Genomic DNA, 19,841 nt, shown 5'->3' with positions numbered 1-19,841 from the left:
TAAACATGCTTGTTACAAATATCAGCCCTACTTGTTACTTTATAATTATTTTTTATGATCAAGTTTGTGTAGATTGCTTGTTAACTTAAATTTTAAGGGAAAATATAATTATTCTTTCAATGTAAGAATTGGCTGTATTATTATAAAATAATGTAAGTGAAAAATGTATGCAAATGATTGCACTTGATAGCAGTATATTCTTTATGGAATATTTATTTGTAGGTTTACTACACATCCGATTTACCTGTGGATGCTCAGGTTGTGTTGCAACAGGCTCAACAGATCATTGACGCATCTTTGATGCAACAGTCATCTCCACAGCGCCCTCAACATGTATGTCTGTTGGCTCAATCATTGTGTATTACATATAAAATATAACCAGCAATTATGTTATAATGCACTTTAGGATTATAGACCTTAACAGTAGAACTTCCTTCATTTAATTTTATGCTTAGCATGAAACTACTTGACTAGTTCGGGCGACAATAGTTAGACTTTTTTGTTTTATTTTTTTAATATCTTTGGACAATAATCAAATGTAATGATGGAAGTAATGATTGCATATTAAATTATTTGTGATAATATTATTAATCAAAGTGATTCAAAATACTTTAGCATTATTAGATTTATTTGGAGAATCTAAATAATATTCGCTTGATAGCTTTCCAATACTGGGTCAATATTTAAACATGTTTTGTGCTACTAACCGTCTTTGTAAAGTTAAAAAGGCCTACTAATACATATTGTTTATTAATACATAATAATATTTTGTTCATATTTATATTGATTTTTTTATAAAATTGGGATAACACATTTTAATGTTTGACTTCATAAACCTATTTGTATGATTGGTATTTTATATGGGGATCTTTTATTTTTTAAATAAATATTGTTATGTGGATGTGGTTGAGTAGTTTTTGTAAATATTATCTTTTTTCCATTTCTTTTCTAGAGTACTAAATAGCTTAGCTTATGTTTCTCAGTGGTGTCAATGTTCATAATACTTATTCTACTGACTGACTGGCATACTTCAGATTAATTTAAATGTAAATACAGTGTCCCAAAACAAATTACTTTTGCTAAATAATTGTTGTGAACTAACAATTTTTTGTGTTTAACTTAGGGAGGCAAAATTAGCTTGTTTTTAAACAACCTTTGGCTTTTTATGTCACAAGTTTGTTTTTGATACCTAGATAAATTGTACATAACTTATATCACTGTTGGGGGCTATGCACTACAATAAATGCATAATTATACAGGTGTTCATTATGGAGGAAAAAAATATCTGTTTATATTTATTGCAGCGATTTTTCTGTATGGCTTCATATATGCATCAGGAAAAAATGTGCTGAAAAAATGCGGAAAAATCCTGTTTTCATAAAAAACAGGAGGTGATTTATAAATTAACTACAGCTGCAATGTTTACTATTTTAGCCACTCTGTCAGTTCTGTTTTTCTGATTTTATTAAAAATGTAAGATTAAAACTCTTTGATTATTTGAGTATCTACTATATCTCAGGTGCGATTGTGGTCAAATACCTGCCTTGTTATGCATAAAAAAAAAAATCTCGTCAAATATCTCTAAAATGGACCAATATGTATCATTATCATCCCTGTTGCGATTATGGGACGCCTTGTATATTATTACGTGGAATGAAAGAAAATTGCATGTTATAGTTATAATTCTGTGATTTTTAATATAAATAATGGTGCAAATAACTAAATTATGTACATGTAACAAATTCAGCTTAATCTGGAAGGAATGGTGTACGTAAATAATGTCACGTTGTATTGCTCACCCATAGGCCTTAGGCAAAGCTTACATGTTTATTAAAATTGTTAGTTTCAGGCAAATTTTTTCAACATAAACATTAAAAATAAATTAGTATGAACTCAATTGAAACATTTAAGTAACAGCCTCCTTTGTTCCCCTAAAAATTAGTATGAACTCAATTGAAACATTTAATTTACAGCCTCCTTTCTTCCCCTATGGGCATTATTGTCTTTTGCTTACACTCATAGAGACTGCCTCAAAGTTTTTCATCACATGTGACATAATTTAAAAACCATTTCATTCCAAATTCGAAACCATAGAGTGCATAGAGTTCTTATAACAGCAGTTGGTGACGCCGGCGCATGTTCTGTCGCAGCCCACCGTCATCCACCCGGCGCAGCAGCCCCCGCCGCAGCCGCCACCTCCGCCCCCGCCGCCCCCGCAACATGCCCCGCAGCAAACCGTTAGTATTACTTGCTAATAGTGTTTAAACTCATAAAACTTATTTATTTATGCAAGTAGGCTTTTAAAAAGCACTTTTACACATCCCAGTGTATTAACCCTACCACTGCTTCAGGACAATAAATGGGCCAGTGCTGAGAAAAAGCAGCGCAAGAAACTCAGTCACTATTGTCAGCCGCTTTTTCAAGGGCTTCTTACACATTACAGTTTTTAAAATATACATACATACTTATATTTATGCGAGCTAACCAGTTAAGCATCCCAAACATTTTTATCTTTTAAATAATAATCGACTTTATAGTAGCCCTTTTACATTCAAGTACTTTTAATATTTATGTGCTTTGAATTTATGAATGGGCAGTTCTACAACAGTTTGAGGTAATTTATTAAAGAGCTTTATTGTTTGTATGTAAGTCATTTCTGACTAGCAATATGCGCACGCACTCTTCATAGTCTTCGTCATCGATATAGAATACAGTTGAATACTTGTAATTGTATGACCGGTGTTTCGTTACAAGATCGATCAGAAATGAGAAGATCCGTAAACAAAGTCGCTGACATAGCCCAACGACTTACCAAGCTAAAATTGCAATGGGCCAGCATAAGTCGCCCACAAGGTGAATCATAAAAGTAGGAAGGCGTTGGATGGCATTAGAGGTGGCCTATGTTCCTATATGTAGACGTCCTGTGGCTGGAATGATGATGATAAATGGTGTGAGGAGTATATTTGATTAGAAATAAAGAGATTTCTTTCAGTGCGATGATGTGGACAGCTTTTTGGGTCGTAAATTGTACACGTCGGCTACTCGAAACGACAATCAAATTACCCGCATACTGCAAGGCCCTTGTAAACACAGATTGAGACTAAATGTATCCATGTTAAAAGCTGAAATTTTGTGGTCTATTTGATAGTGAAATAATAGTTTTGTTTAACACAATAATAATGTGTCTTTCACATTAATAGCAGCAACAACAGCAGCAGCAGCTCTCGCGGGCGTCGCCGCAGCTCATCCAGCACCTGCAGCAGCAGCACCAGCAGCAGATCCACTTGCAGCAGCTGCAGCAGCAGCAGCAACAGCTGCAGCACCAGCTGCAGCAGCAGCACATGCAGCCGCAGCAGATACCGCACCAGCAGGTGGTGATGCATGCGGCCTACATCAACCAGGCTGTGAGTATACTTCATCACATTAGCAGCAACAACAACAGCAGCAGCAGCTCTCTCAGGCGTCGCTGCAGTTCATCCAGCACCTGCAGCAACAGATCCACTTGCAGCAACAGCTGCAGCAGCAGCACATGCAGCCGCAGCAGATACCGCACCAGCAGGTGGTGATGCACGCGGCCTACATCAACCAGGCTGTAAGTATACTTCATCACATTACCAGCAACAACAACAGCAGCAGCAGCTCCCTCAGGCGTCGCCGCCAGCACCTGCAGCAACAGATCCACTTGCAGCAGCTGCATCAATAGCAGCAACAGCTGCAACAGCAGCACATGCAGCCGCAGCAGATACCGCACCAGCAGGTGGTGATGCACGCGGCCTACATCAACCAGGCTGTAAGTATACTTCATCACATTACCAGCAACAACAACAGCAGCAGCAGCTCCCTCAGGCGTCGCCGCCAGCACCTGCAGCAACAGATCCACTTGCAGCAGCTGCATCAATAGCAGCAACAGCTGCAACAGCAGCACATGCAGCCGCAGCAGATACCGCACCAGCAGGTGGTGATGCACGCGGCCTACATCAACCAGGCTGTAAGTATACTTCATCACATTACCAGCAACAACAACAGCAGCAGCAGCTCCCTCAGGCGTCGCCGCCAGCACCTGCAGCAACAGATCCACTTGCAGCAGCTGCATCAATAGCAGCAACAGCTGCAACAGCAGCACATGCAGCCGCAGCAGATACCGCACCAGCAGGTGGTGATGCACGCGGCCTACATCAACCAGGCTGTAAGTATACTTCATCACATTACCAGCAACAACAACAGCAGCAGCAGCTCCCTCAGGCGTCGCCGCCAGCACCTGCAGCAACAGATCCACTTGCAGCAGCTGCATCAATAGCAGCAACAGCTGCAACAGCAGCACATGCAGCCGCAGCAGATACCGCACCAGCAGGTGGTGATGCACGCGGCCTACATCAACCAGGCTGTGAGTATTCTTCTTCGTCACTACACTCTTGGCAGTGGTCGTGGTCGTCACACCTGGTTTGGTGGCAAGCTTCACAATCCGTCGGCATTCCTCCCGCTTTGCAGCCTTTCTTGTACACTCGTGGGATGGACCATAAAGTGCGGTTTTGCGGCTGTCAGTAACAAATCAGTAACTCTCGCGAGTTTGTGTGCCCCCCCCACAACATATCCAGCAGCAAATCCACTTGCAGCAGCAACAGCTGCAGATCCAGTAGGTGGTGATGCACGCGGCTTACATCAACCAGGCTGTGAGTATACTTCATTACTACAGCAAATCCACCTGCAATAGCTGCAGGTGCAGCATTCTTGAGTTCAGTTTGTTAGTGTCATTTTACAATATTAGAGGAATTTAAGCGTGTAATATCATAAACTCGGGATAATAAGCAAGGAGGAGTTGTGGTAACATCGCTTATGTAGGCCTTAAAGAATCGAAATTGAGATCAGCAGGAAAACCAAAGTAACTGTCTTAGCCCCCAGATTTTTCAAGCTTAAATGGCAGTGGGTGGAGCACATAGCTCTTAGAACTGATGACCGTTGGGGCAGAGAAGTTCTCAAGTGGCGTTGTCGGGCCGGAAGACGTAGTATGGGCGAGCTTCCCATTAGGTAAAATGAACTGCCATTTGGGCCTCTTTCCCACTGGACTTTGGGCACGTGCCCAGGGTCCCGTGACCGAGGGGGCCTCCATCTGCTCAAAAGACCTTTTTCCAGATAAGGGCCCTTGGTCCTTAAGTGCCCAGGACCCCTAGTAGGTTAAAGACGGCCCTGCTGCCATTCAGCTAATTCTCCAAAACTGACTTAATATTATAATCTTCCAGGGCACGCCCACCCGGCCGGCGCCGCCGCGGATCCTGAACCAGGCGCTGAGCAGCCCTGGCGTGACGTTGGTACGCACGCCGGTGCGCACGGTGCGCCCGCGCAGGCCCGCGGCGCGCCCGCCGCTGCCCGCCGCGCAGATGCAGGTGCCTGCCAGGCTGCTGAACCCGCAACATTCACAGGTAACATTTTTTTTAATTATTATTATAGCTTTATACTCCACATTTTTACAGTTTCATTCAATGAGGGCTATCGTTTTAGCGCTCACCAGTTAGCGCCACTGTAGAGTAAGGTCCTGTCACTTGCTAGTAGCGAAGACAGTGGCACCAACTGGTGAGCGCTAAAGTGGTAGGAGGACTATCGCATTTGCACTCATCAAGATGGCGCCACTGTAGAGTAAGGTCCTGTCAATCGCCAGGGGTGCCAACTGTTAAGTATAAAAACGATAGCCCTCATTAATCTGTATCTCTTGTTTGTGGCCCCACTTGGGTAAAAGCCTCCTCCATCTTTTTCCACCTTTCCCTGTCGCTGGCTATGTGCATCTAATTTTTCCCTGCCTTGTTTGTTATGTCATCGGCCCATCTTTTCTTCGGCCGTCCTACGTTTCTGTTGCCTTTTGGGCCTTGCCATTTTGTTGTTTGATAGGTCCACCTCTTATCTTTATATCTTGCCAAGTGTCCTGCCCAGTTCCACTTCTGTTTTAGGCTAAATTGAAGAGCATCTGATAGTTTAGTTTTCATACGGATGTCTGTGTTTCTAGTCTTGTGAGTCTGTAAGACTCACAGGTAAGATATGTAGTGAATATTCATCATCACCATCATCATCATCAACCCTTTACAGTCCACTGCTGGACTATGAGCCTCCTCCACTATAGTGGAGGGTTTTGCCGTAATCTCCACGCTTGGCAGGCGGGTTGGAGATCGCAGTTTAAAAGATCGATGTTTTTCAGAGAGTGCTGCTGCCTGTTCTCTGTTTGATCACCTCTTACGACACACCCGTGAATATTATTATAGACAGTAATCCTTTTAGAGTTCGTGTAGATGTCACTGTTCCCGCGCCACACATACAACTTTGCTGACGCTGCGAGCCTGCATATTTTTGTCAGCTTTTGCTGGTTTCGAATCGAAAAACTAGCAATGTGCCCTATAAACAAGCCCTAATCGCGATGAAGTTGTGGATATGGACTTTACTTCTTTACGGAGAAAATGGTCGGATCTTTATAAAACATTGTGATGTGATATAATAGCTAATACATTATAAAATCCAAATATCTCATAGGCTACAAACAATAAGACTATCGAAATGAACGTAGATTTTACTCACGATTCATTTACGTTCGCGTGGGCGCAGCAGGCGTATACAGAGGTATTTATTTTCGTTAATGGGCGTGGCTACGTAGAGACGTAGCCACGCCTATTAATGAAAATAAATAAGTGGCTACAGCGTCACGGGCGTCTCAACCAGTAAATGTAGTCTCCCCCTTCTCTATATCCCTTGAACGTCTTCATTAGTAGGATGACATCTCTTATTTATTCGAAACATAAGGATCGAGTAACTGAATTTATTGTATTTTAACCTGTAAATGTACATTTCAAAAGTGAAGTAATAAAATACTACTTTATCGAACAAATAATAAATAAGCTTTTAAAAAGTATCTAGCCACGCCTTTCATACTTTCACGGGCATGGCTACAGCACGGTTTAAAAGTTAAATTGAAACACAATGAGGATTTTCGCGATTGAAAAATACGCCAGATGGCAATACGTAGATGCGAGGTCCAAATGCTGCATGATTGGTTATTTTTGGCATGACATTGACAGATGTCAAAATCCACCAATCACGCAGCATTTGGACCTCGCGTCTACGTATTGCCATCTGGCGGATTTTTCAATCGCGAAAACCCTCATTGAAATGAATTGGCAGAGAATGCCAATAATGCCAATGCCAAGAAAGTTCGCGATATGTACCAAACTACCAACTTTGTTGCATTAAAGTATAAATTAATAAATAAACACCTAACGTCCAACCTTAACCCTTACAGGGGCAGGTGGGGTCACCCACAGTGGTGGGCAACGGGCGGGGCGCCGTGGGGACGGGCGGGGCGGTGGTGACGAGCGGCGCGGGGCGGGGCGCGCGTCCTCCCCGCCCCGCCTCCCCGCGGGTGCTGAACCCCCACGCGCACCCGCAGCACCGCCCGCCCAGACCTAGGACGCCGCTGTTGCAGGTAAACCTGGCCGCAGAGAATAGTCGGCCGTTTGGTGTAGTGCAGTGGTTCCTGACCTGGGGGTAAAACGGAAATTCAGGAGGGGTAACACGGGATGGCACGAAAAGTATTAAAATAGCAATAAACAAAATAATAGTACGGTCAACGCGCCAAACTTATTTAGCAAAAAATTGCGTGGTGGGGGTTTATTTGGCCGTTGTAAAATGTATCGTATGCTTTCGGTTACAGAGAACATTTTACGATGGGCAAATTTACTCCCGCCACGAAATTCTTAGATTCTTTAGAGCCCCAGGAGACCGCCGGCGGTCTCGCGGTGGCGTGCCACGACCGCGCAATGAAATACTTTAAAGTTTAGCTAGGGGTAAAGTCAATTCTCATACTTGTTCACAGGGGTAGTGACATTAAAAAGGTTAGGAACCACTATTCCGGAGGTTGCGGGTTCGATGCCCGCACAGTACAAACATTTGTGTGCATGAACATATTTGTTTGTATTGGACTGGGTGTTTTCTATGTATAATATGTATGTATTTACAAAAAAAAAGTATTTAAGTATGTTTATATCCGTTGTCTAGTACCCATAGTACAAGCTTTGCTTAGTTTGGGACTAGAAGCGCAATGTAAAATGTCCAAGGATATTTATTTATTTACTTAAGAATACAGTTGAGTCAGCTGAGGGCTTCACAGATCACAGAAACTAAAGGGAGATGTGACAAGGGGGCGTGGCCGGTGTCGAAGCAATATGCCCAAAAACAGAACACGTTGCTGCAGACGTCATTATGTAAACAGTTTGCATTGCTTGCGTAGTACTAAAGATTATTCGAACGTTGAGTACTGATACCGCAGTGGATAATGAGCACTTATTTCGATTACTTTGTTTGTGTCAATTTCTAATGCGACACTGAGTTTCGAACTCGGCGCATTAGTTGGCATTTCTCTATATCTCTATGGAGGGCTTAGTGTGAGTTTACATCAAACGTCGTCGCTAGCGAGCGCGTTAAAAAATATATGAAGATTTTAGTTCTTGAAAGTTTCCGCTAGGGGTGCTGTACATCCGTCATACATTTAATGTCACTTTTTTACGCAGTCGATATCGAATGCGTGTGACGTAAACTCACACTATGCCCCCTGTTCTTCTTGTTGAAATCAAGCTATACACATTCAGGACATTTATTTATTAAGTTTATAGATGCGATATTGCAAAACGGCTAGTGTGCCATTGTGAATGCTTAGATAAAATAAATTACTGTATGGGACACTCGTTATTCTGAAAGTAGCGACATATTTTCATCATAACATAACACCATTTATACTTGAATCATTTTGAAGACATTTTCATCGTATTTCTTTTCTTTAGCAACCTCAACATCAACTGGCACAGCAAATCAATCAGCAGGTTCATCAGCAAGGTCACCAACCACAATTAAACCAATTAAAACTCACCCCTCATCAGGTATTTTCCATAAGATGCCATTGCTTATTATTTATATTCTTACAAAGTTGATACTGATATAAATATTTTTTCATTACAGCAACAAATTCTCCTGAATCAGCAAAATCAATCCCACGGTCAGCCCACTCGTATTATAACGCAGCAAGGGACCATCGTGACCCAGAGCATGCAGCCGCAGATAGCGCAGCAATCTGTGATGCAGGCTCAGAACAACGGACCCATGCCCCAGCAGAACGCCACCGCTGTACAGCAGCGCTCCTCCCCGCACCCTCAGCAAGTGAAGAAAGTTGTCGTGCAGCCGAATAACGCCAACGATATGGACGACCTCGAGGAGAGTATCACTGCGGCGATACTGACCAAGCACTCTGTGAACGAAAACATGGGTAGTCCTCAGCAGTTCCATACGCCACCCCCGCCGATGCGACAGAATCACAATCCTGGCACCGTGAGTCAGCAACACCAGCAAATGACGTACGCGCCGCAACACGGGTACCAGCAGCAAGTGACGTACGAGCAGCCTCACTTGCAGCAGCATCCGCAGACGCTCAGCCAGATGCTGTTGGAGCCCGACTCCCTGGAGGAGGAGCGGCAGTTGGTGACGCTGTCGAACGGGCAAAGGATCACGCTGGCGGAGTTCAAAAGGATGCAGCAACCGCCGCGGACGCCCACGCAGCAGCAACAACAGCAACAGCAGTCAAGGTAAAAAGTCTAAAATGTTTGATTATACTTTTTTTAAGAATATTTCTTTTTTATATTGCACAAATTACTAATAATCCCGTTAGCCCCTCGTACTAAGCTAAATATTCTTGCTCATAATTATGACACTGGAATAAACATTCTAGTCTTTGAGATTCTCTCTATTTTTCAGTCAACATTATACAACAAAGCCATTCCATTTTAATACATTATTTTTATGTGATCTAGTAGAAATATTTCAAACATAACCAATAGGCTAGTTTCCTAAAAAATTTTTTTTAGCCCGTAATGTTTAATATCAAAAAATATTGGACACATATATTTTTATTTGTCAATCTAACAAATAATTACATAGTTATGGTGCGTTGAAGTTCCGCACGACGTCAAAACGTGCGGCACTTTTATGCACGCATTGACGTCACGGGCCTCTTCTTATGAACTTTGGCGCGCTTTATACGTGTAGAGTATTTTTTGATAAGTTAACTGACGGACTAATTAAAACTCTTGCTTTTTGACCCAGGAAACATCCCTATTATCATAAGTATGCTCTTCTTTCCAGGGAAACTGGTAGACAAACATTAGTGAGAAGTAAAGAACAGCCAAGGCCAGTGCAACGAGTACCACCTATGCAAACACAACCAACACTACCACATGGTATGTAAATGATGCATTTCTAATAGTATCTGATAATATAATGTTTTCTTCTGCAATGATCATTTAAGTAATAACATCAAAGTTATAATGTCAAATGTTTTAGAAAACAATGAAAATTCATCGGGGCCTTCAGAACAGCAGTCAGAACCGCAGTCTGCGAAAATGTTAATTTTCCTTCAAAATGGAGAACAGAGGCTAATAACGTTCACTCTTCCTAAAGAAAGTTGTACCCTTCAGGAAGTTCTAGAACAAGTATGTTGTTTTATTTTTCATGTCATGTACAAACAATATAATGGTAAACTTATATCAAATGCTTCCTTCTTATTTTTCAGGTAAATGTACCATTTTCGGAAGACACCCATATACAATGTATGCAAAATACCAGTAGTGAAATAGACTATTTTGTGTCCGTTGGCTCTACAACCAGAATCGAAGAAATGTTAGAAAATCATCCAGTAAGTTTATATGACCATTATTATTCTTATACGTTATATTCTATTTTACTTAGATTGTTACTAATACAACTAGAGATCTATTTAAATTCACTAAATTTTTTCAATATGTTATTTAATCAATATGTTTTTGTTTATAGATGCTGATTGGTGATCTTAGTAGTAGAAGTTCCCCCAATGTATTACCCACACCCCAAAGTAGTGATATGTCAACTCCCGAGAAGTCTATGTGTCCAGAAAACGGTACGTAATTAGTAAAATAAACTGAGCTTAAAATCCGCGATGTTTAAGCCCAACACCGTAATTTGAACCTTGTCTACTGGTATTCAGGTCAAAAATTCGTTCGAAACTTAATGCCGAACTTTAATCTGGGTAAAATCTTACTTATAACAGTCACAATTTTCAGTAGGCAACAGTCCTGAATCTCCTGGGCAGCGGTCGCCGCCTCCCCGTTACGTCGATGGTATGCTGGCGCTATGTAAGTGCTGTGGCTACACAGGATTTGACTTCAATCGATGTCAGAGGTAAAATAACAATTTATTTATAACTAAATTATTTCATAAAAATTAGCGGTGCGGAATAGGTGTGGTTGGCGTGACAGCCACACCCGTCTGTTGCTACCTTGAGAACTAATCCATAAATCAAACATGCTATATTCTACAATTTCATTTCAGATGTAAACGAGTGTTTACAGAAGAGCCGAAAAGTGTTCCAATAGCAAGTAAGAAAGTAGAACAAAAAAAGAAAGAACCAGAGAAAACGATTTTAGAAAAACAAAAGTAAGTTCATTTTGTTTACTTCGTATTCTGTCATTTGCTATGATAACATTCAAATAATAATACTTGTCTTTTCATTTCAGCCCGTGTGGTGAAGGTATAAAGCTTAACTTGTTGAAAACAACTGTAAAGACTGTTAATAATAAAACTGTAAGTAAATTATTATTATTGCGATAATGTTTATGAAAATGTCTAAAGGATGAGCTGAACGTTTTTTTTTTTGTTTAGCCTGTTCAAGAAAAGAAAACCACCCGAGTAAGAAAACCCAGAGGCAAACAACCTGAGCCTGAACCAGTCATATTGACCTTAAGTTCAGATGAAGAAGATTCAAATAGTTCCATGCTGAGCAATCAGGTAAACTGCATTTACAACAATCATACTAAAAAAAATACCAGTATCATTTATTAGCAACATTTGCTTTTTCTGAACATTCCACTTTCAATTACTTTAAAAAGTATCATAAAAATAGAATCAGTGGTAAAATTAATTGATAGATTTACCAGCCCCCTAACTCTTCTTTCGTTTCGTAAGAATTAGGCTAACCCTAACTTAATAAGTAGCCAGCCATGTTAACATCGGCCAATATTAAATCGGACTCAAACCTAATTTGATTATTTTAAAACCAATTCTTTTTTTATAGCATGAACAATCAATAAATATTAAGGAACCATCTCCCAGTGAAATCGAAGGTGGTACACCAGACAGCGGTATCGCAATGGACCATGACGGTAAGTGGTAACACAATTTAATTCAACTTCTTTGATATTTTAAATAAATCCCGTCTCTTACGCCCGATTCCCATATTCAATCCAAATCCGGATTACAACTGTCAAATTGAATTCAGTTTTAGATTATATTTCCAAAATTTTCGATGCGTTTACACTTTAATATTGTTTAAATAGTCTTATAAACAATATAAAAATGTAAAAACATCAAAAACCGCAGTTATTTTGGCCAAAAACATATTAAAATTTGACAGTTGACAATCCAAATCCGTATAATTTGGATTAGGATTGAATATAGAAATCCAGCATTAGTAAATAGAGATTTTTCGAAATCTACAAAATTATCTGTCCTAAATCAGTTTTCCAATGCTTATTCTATTCTATTAAACATCAATATAATTATTTTATTTTAAAAGTGGCTCAAAGACTAATTGTTTAAAATTATGGTAGATAAAATATCAGAATTAATTTTTTATTCAAACTAAGTAACTGAAACTGTTTGTCTCGCTAAAACTCGTGAGTTGCTGGACCGATTTATCTAATTTTGGCTTGAAATTTAAAAATGTGAAAAAGAAGGTTTGAAACGGCGAGAATAAAACAGTTTAAAGTGTATTTAAAAGAAAGAAATAAATATAAAAGTTCGCCGGGTCTGATGAATGTAAAGTACTATGTTGACGAAAAACGAGACGAGTAACCGCAAACAAGCATTTTTGTTCGATTCATTCCATCAGGAATTATGATCCTTGTTTAGCTATAGGCATAGCCGGGTCAGCCCTAGCCCGCACACCGAAGTATGGGCAACGGACGGTTTGGGGAAGGAGAAACTAACCGAGATGGTGTTTACACTACTCCCGCATAGTGTACACACGGCCACACTTAACTATCCATTTCCGTTTTTGCTCTCGCTCTAATCAAATGGTGATTCTTTGCGATAGAACGAGATGACATGACTGGCAATGGGCAGTTAACACTGTTGCCGATAGTACTTGCGCCATTTACATTTTTGATCTGATTTTGTTTTTGACTAAAGGGCTTGCACCCAAAGCCGTAAAACAAATAAAAACGAGATTAAAATCGCAGAGGAGACGTCATAGTCAAAGCTCAATGGTTATGGTCATTATTTATAACAGATATCGTATTAAAAAATATTCGATTAAATAAATCGATACATTCAATTGAACAAAAAAAATCAATATTTACATTTTTGATCTTAAAATCTACCTGCGCACATCACTGAAATCGATTTGGAATCGTTGTAAAAAAAATCAATATTTACATTTTTGATCTTAAAATCTACCTGCGCACATCACTAAAATCGATTTGGAATCGTTTAAAAAAAAAGTTGTTTATAGCCTGACCAGGAACATAAAAACCTTCGCCATGTTGCGGAAAACTAATGGTACTAATTTCTTTTAATGGCAACAGTAACTGAAAACTTCATTGACATGTCACATTGCATGTCAGTCTATTGCTGTCAAAGTGTAAACAAACTTTATTTTAAATGTGCGCAATTGGTTTTATGAATTAAATTGCTAAAATATTTTTATAGTCGTGAAAGAAAAGTGGTTCACAATGTGTTAAAGTATTTGTCGAAGAGAAATACTAAGGGTTCGGACAATATTTTCATTGAATAATGTTTCCGACAAAGGTTGTCAAATTGACTGACATGTTTATCGTATAGTACAGTCCACTATGAAAATTAGCTGTGGTTTGTTTCAACTACCTATTTTAAAATTTTTTGTCACTTTCTAAGTGTTGAATTTTATGGGATTGGAAAAGAAGTACCGAGTTTGAAGCGTTCATGAGCAGACATTGCAGTTGAATATTCAAGTTCTGAATTTGATTATTGATGAATAATAAAATAAATTCTACTAGCTCGATTGATGGTTTCATTTAATTTATTTAAATCAGGTTACCTATAATAATATTTTTTCGTTAATTTATGAAAATATCAAATTAGCACGTAATCCTGAATCCTGATACATAAAGTTAGCCTATTAATTTAACACAGGTACGACTGTACTCAGTGTTGCACTATCAAATGCAATTGACGCGCCTCTATGCCAGGGTTTTTATGTTCCTGGTCAGGCTATACATTTTTGATCTTTCGTAAAAAAGATAGTATTAAAAAAAACAAATGGAGACTCCCTTTAGGGTTATGGCCACTTTTTATCACTAAATGAATCGTATAATCGGCCATAAGAAGAGAAATAGCTTGTTTTATTTTTAATAATCGATTTTTAGTATCGATAGATTTAATTAATAATTCCATTCCATTAGAGATTTAATTTTATTTAATAAATTGATACCGCATTATTTTTAAAAATTTATATTAGCTTTTTAATTCGAATAGATACATCGAATAATCATAATTAATGCTTGACAAAAAATAATATTTTTATGATTATGAAATCGGAGATAATCGATTCTATTTGTATGCACGGCACTATCAATCGAGTTTCCCAAAAAAAAAATGGCTGACAATCTGACATTTCAGAAGACATCTTGTTGTCTGTGCTCATGTCGTCGCAATGGTTCTCGTGGTTTTGCGATTTATCAATTTTACTTTTGCCAGATTCTAAGTAAAAGTTTACAAAATGTATAAAGATAGTTTTGGTGGAAATAAAGGTAACTGTTACATAGATATATTGCTATTTATGAGTAGACCGGTTTTTCATTTGGTACACGGTGTGAACCTGTCCGACGCATAAATCTTTCTGATTTCATTGTTTTATTGATTATCCGCAATATTTTCTTGACCATTTAATTTTCTTAATGTAAACCTTCCTAATATACTCCTTTCAACTAGTTTTAACACTCTAAACATGATTCCTTGTAACAATACAAGAGATGTAGTTGTACTAATCATGAGAAAAAAGCATGCTCCTGGTGCAGATAGATCGTCATGTCATGGTCACCACCCGACAGTGGTCTAAATTTTGAAAGCAAATATATCTGCCAATAACTTCAAATAATATGAAAAAAAATTACAGTTTTGTTTTTGTATTTCATTAGATGGCAGCAGAGATGAAATTATTCAGCCCATTCTCACTTCACTCAACTGCAGAACAATAAGAATAGGCTCTTACAGATACTCTCCAAAAGAAAAGGTATGTTATCTATATACATAAATCACTTCAAAGTATGCGTAATTTTGTATTTGTTTAAAATACCAACACATTTATAATTTTGTTTATTTTAAAGACAAGAAATGAAAAATTGAACAAGTAACAACATTCATACAAGAAAAAAATATATTATGCAGTAGTTATGAACTAATCTACTTTGCATGCTTTTCGCGGTTTTGATTCACACATACACATCTTCAAATGTACCTATTGGAAGAAAGCACTATTGGCCACAGTTCCAGCTACCCATTTCTGTCTTCTCTTGGTCTCATAAATGGTGATTCTTTGCAATAGAACGAGACGACATGACCTGAAATGGGTAGCTGGAACTTTGGCCGATAGTACCTAGTTAATTAATCTTATTCCTGTATTTGTAATACAAGCTTTGCTTAATTATTATGCAATAATATTTCAGGTATACATATCATGTAAAGGGATAAAAATTGTTGCACCATCATTGAAAAATGAATCGAAAGATGTGGCTCTCCAAATACAATTGAAAGAAGTTGTAAGAATACTTGTTCATTTCGGAAAAGGACTACCTGTGATTTTTTTGTATACAATGAGCAAGTGCGGAGCGTACATTAGAAAAGCTCTTGATATGTCAGAAGAGTCAGGTAAATATGAAATATTTGAATTTATGTTTAACATAAAGTTTTCATGAGAACAAATTTGTAATTTTATTTTGTTTTCAACAGGTCCATATTACAATCCCATGTCTAAAATAGATCCTTTCAAACGAATAACACTATTGCCTGAGAATATAACAGAGGAAGCAAAAGTGGCCTTCAAATCACTATTTGGTAAAGTAATGGACGAACTAAACGCTCGAGAAGCAAATGAAATCTTAGTTAGGACATGTCCTAAAGAAAGCAGTAGTGTCACGAAAATGACTACAAGATCACTCAGTGCTTCCAGTGCATCTGGAGCTAAAAGGTAATAATCTTAATTTACTGATAGCCATTATCAAAATTACTTTATTGTCAACTTGCCAAGTATAATATTCATACTTCCTAAGAATCCTGGTTTACTATAATTATAATTTTTATTACAGCTCCAATCCTGCAGAAATCAGACAAATTCTAATATACCCCCCTGGTAAGGGTGGCATTCCCATAAATACTGAAGACTATATGTGCCTAGCTCAAGATCAGTTTTTAAACGATGTTATTATTGATTTTTATTTAAAACATTTGGTACATGATGTTCTAACACAAAGTCAGAGAGAAAAGACTCATATATTTAGCACATTCTTCTACAAAAGGCTCACTACAAAGCCGAGTAAAGTGAATAAAAGTTCCAATCCTCTAGAATGGGACAGCAATCTAACAGCAGCTCAGAAACGGCATGCAAGAGTCAAAACTTGGACAAAGAATGTCAACATATTTGATAAAGACTATATAGTAGTTCCTATTAATGAAAATTGTCACTGGTTTGTGGCAATAATTTGCTTCCCAAGTCTTGATGGTTGTCGAAGTATGATCGACAATCGTACTGTTACTCCTCAAGAAATAAAAAAGCGTGGTAATTATAATTTTATATTATGTTTGTATTGTAGTCTGAATCAGTCACTTGTTACATAAATTTTGTTCATTTACAGAGCGCCGGTCATCTATGCAGATAGGTAACACAACAATTACACCATTGACAAAACAGGAACAACTTACATTAAGTTGTGACTCAGATAACCTTAGCGAACGAGATGAAGCAGAAGCAGAGGTAAATATAATACCCAAGGCCACATACATTCAAAGAGAAGCTCAAAGGGTGTAATTCTGGTTTATTTAACATTCATATTCACCTCAAAATTAGTCATCCTTTGAAATTCCCCTTTATAATACGGACAGCTGCTGTCTGCTGTTGCTAAGATATGAACCAAAAACTAACTGAAAATACCTTTTTAGGAAAGTGATTTAGACATGCAATGCGACTCTGATGAAGAAGAACCTGAAAAAACTGTTGTTGAGAAGAAACCTGAAGTGCAGGTTATTGGAAAAACAGAACCTATAAAACAGTAAGTAGCTTCCTGAGGGCTTAGTGTGAGTTTACATCAAACATCGTTACTAGTGAGCGCGTCAAAAAATCGATGAAGATTTTAGTTCTTGAAAGTATCCGATAGGGTCGTTGTACAATCTGACACATTTAATTTCATTTTTTTTACACAGTCACTAGTGGATGTAAACACACTAAACCCCCTGTTAAACATCAAATTGTGCTAATGAGACAAAAGCAATGAATTTGGTGTATTAACTCATTTTTTCCTTGTTCCCAGACCTTGCATACTTATTTTTGACTCATTGGCTGGTGCCTCAAGATCCAGAGTAGTCGCAACATTACGCGACTATCTAACTTGCGAATTTCAGGCAAAGGTAAAAGAAAAACTGTATTCTTTCACTATGTACTATTTTTATTATTGTCTGTAATTTTCTTGAACTATTTTCTTTGTTATTTGTTTGTTGATTACTCATAATTACACAAATACCTATTACTTCTTTTTGCAGGTTTCCCAAAGTAAAGTTTTTAACAAAGATAACATGAAAGGAAGCTGCCCTAAAATTCCCCAACAAAACAATTTCACTGATTGTGGCCTATACTTGTTGCAATATGTTGAACACTTCTTCAAGGTTTGTACTATATGCCCAAGTAATAAGTTTACTAATTATTGTTAGCAATCATATTACATATTTATCTTTGGCACATTTTTTTTTTGCAGGACCCTATCATGGATTATGCTCTTCCCATTAAACAGCTGGCTAACTGGTTTGATGAAATAATAGTAACGCGAAAGCGAGAAGAGATCTCAAATTTACTTAAAGCCCTGATGCATAGATATAATCCAGATTCGCATTTGACCTTACCTGATATAACATTCCCTACGTTAAATGGTATGAATTTCATCTTATGTAATTAATTTACCATATGTTAATTTCTTCTTATAATTATTTTACCTTCTAAACAATTATTATTTATTCAGGTAAATTAATTGAAACTGAAGATCAGCAAGATGAGGGATCAGATGGTGATAAAGGAAGTTCAAGTAAATCTCATAAAAGTGATGGAAAAGAAACTGAAGTGCCAACACTTACATTTGTGAAGCAAATATCTACTGGTGATATATTAGTAAAGCGTAACTTTGCTGATTCCTCTGATACGATCCATTTGCGGAAAACTATCAGACTGTCAAGTGATGCTGAAAATAGATCTATGGTGCAAATAAAGCCAGAGTTCATCAAAAAGGGTGATAATGAAAATCAAATATTAATACCAATAAAATTCCCCACAAGTGAATTGGTGAAAGACATTCAAAATACGTTAATAGTTAATAAGCATAATAAAACTTTGAGTGATAAAAAACATGGTGTTCACAATCAAAATGTCACCAGCTTAAACTGTATTCGACAAACTGTTAGTGAAAGTGATAGTAGTTCATTTCTGAAGTCAAGAAGAGTAAACAAACTTGATGATGTTATGAATGAATCCAACAAAAAATTCAAACGGAATGAGTGTTAAAACTGTTGCCTGTCCATATACCATGTCTATTAAATTATTAATAATTTAATAAAAGTGTATAGTTGTTTCATGGACTTGTAAATACTAGTTAATGCTATTAATGTATATTAAACTGTATTTTATAAAATAATGTAAAGTTTTAAAATTTTACTCATGTATAAATAACTTCAACAAATTGAAAGTAAATTAAATACGTGACTATCTTTCTTTTTGTTATACTTTTTGTCCTCTATTCCTTAAAGCCAAACCGATTTGCTAAACTAGTTTGGTCACAAGAAATTTTATTAAATACTCGTAGTCTGTCTTAATTTCTTTACAAAATACCATGTTTTTCATCTTTAATATTTCTAATTTTTTTGATATTGGAAGCTAATATAACTTACACGAACTGTTTTGTCCATAATTTCTCTACACTGTATAACATGTATGTGACCCATATCGCGAATTTTAATGTTTTTACTTAAAAAACCTAATTGAATTATATGGAAATATAGCAATTTGACTCAATATGATGTCCAAAGTTATTTTTCACTAGCTTTTGCCCGCGGCTTCACCCGCGTGAAATTTATTTTGTCACAGATCGTCATAAATATAGCCTATGTTATTCTGGGTTATAAAGAATAATACTGTAAGGTTTCATCAAAATCCGTTCAGTAGTTTTTGCGTGAAAGAGTAACAAACATCCAAAGTTTCGCATTTATAATATTAATAGGAGTAGGATTATTCTGTACATTACCTAAAATAATTATAATACTATCAAGCTATACCGCTTATCAAGCAAATAAATGAATTTTGATTTTGATTTTTTGATTTTTTACTTGTAATAAAATACAGATGTAGAATTTTTTTTTTAAATCTTCGAGGATTTATCATTCCTTGTGGCCAAAGTAGTTGGGCAGTTCAGTTTGGCTTTAGGAATTAGAGGCTTTTTTTTAGTTTGGTTCGAGTTATTGATTAAGTATAGGACAAAATAAAGTGAAAATATATGATA

General features: G+C 37.5%; 2 protein-coding genes and 1 long non-coding RNA gene across 4 annotated transcripts in view; 2 read left to right on the top strand and 1 right to left on the bottom strand.

The window, feature by feature from the left end:
• The window catches only part of LOC135071307 (basic-leucine zipper transcription factor A-like), a 5,294-nt gene extending 1,728 nt beyond the window's left edge, over positions 1 to 3,566 (top strand). Inside the window, exons 4-6 of the mRNA XM_063965099.1 lie at positions 223 to 333; positions 2,118 to 2,237; positions 3,201 to 3,566. Of these exons, the coding sequence (XP_063821169.1) occupies positions 223 to 333; positions 2,118 to 2,237; positions 3,201 to 3,566 (597 nt within the window). The remainder of the gene's footprint in view (positions 1 to 222; positions 334 to 2,117; positions 2,238 to 3,200) is intronic.
• LOC135071074 (uncharacterized) overlaps positions 1 to 7,124 on the bottom strand; it is a 17,011-nt gene extending 9,887 nt beyond the window's left edge. Inside the window, exon 1 of the long non-coding RNA XR_010257204.1 lies at positions 7,090 to 7,124. This is a non-coding gene — a long non-coding RNA (uncharacterized LOC135071074). The remainder of the gene's footprint in view (positions 1 to 7,089) is intronic.
• On the top strand, positions 4,319 to 19,841 carry LOC135071072 (uncharacterized). 2 transcript variants are annotated; one of them, XM_063964825.1, is made up of 24 exons: positions 4,319 to 4,384; positions 5,238 to 5,417; positions 7,277 to 7,459; positions 8,814 to 8,909; positions 8,989 to 9,608; positions 10,165 to 10,259; positions 10,363 to 10,511; positions 10,592 to 10,714; positions 10,852 to 10,954; positions 11,121 to 11,235; positions 11,386 to 11,490; positions 11,571 to 11,637; positions 11,716 to 11,841; positions 12,128 to 12,215; positions 15,228 to 15,322; positions 15,756 to 15,957; positions 16,039 to 16,276; positions 16,395 to 16,864; positions 16,941 to 17,059; positions 17,245 to 17,354; positions 17,613 to 17,709; positions 17,842 to 17,964; positions 18,054 to 18,225; positions 18,315 to 19,841. In XM_063964825.1, the coding sequence occupies exons 1-24, from the start codon at positions 4,322 to 4,324 to the stop codon at positions 18,848 to 18,850; spliced, it is 4,275 nt and encodes a 1,424-aa protein (XP_063820895.1). In that variant the 5' UTR covers positions 4,319 to 4,321; the 3' UTR covers positions 18,851 to 19,841. The 2 variants fall into 2 exon arrangements, with proteins under 2 accessions (XP_063820895.1, XP_063820894.1); XM_063964824.1 differs by having other exon boundaries at positions 11,118 to 11,235.

This window comes from Ostrinia nubilalis, chromosome 4, assembly GCF_963855985.1.
Source record: "Ostrinia nubilalis chromosome 4, ilOstNubi1.1, whole genome shotgun sequence".
Classification (NCBI taxonomy): Eukaryota; Metazoa; Arthropoda; class Insecta; order Lepidoptera; family Crambidae; genus Ostrinia; species Ostrinia nubilalis.
The sequence above is the reverse complement of the archived record's forward strand: the minus strand, read 5'-3'. Positions and strand labels throughout refer to the sequence as shown.

Coding starts and splice junctions, on each gene's coding strand:
- LOC135071072 (XM_063964824.1), top strand. CDS start 4,322: ATGCAGCCGCAGCAGATACCGCACCAGCAGGTGGTGATGCACGCGGCC. Junction 9,609..10,164: donor CAACAGCAACAGCAGTCAAG/GTAAAAAGTCTA, acceptor TCTTCTTTCCAG/GGAAACTGGTAGACAAACAT. Junction 16,277..16,394: donor AGTGCATCTGGAGCTAAAAG/GTAATAATCTTA, acceptor TTTTTATTACAG/CTCCAATCCTGCAGAAATCA.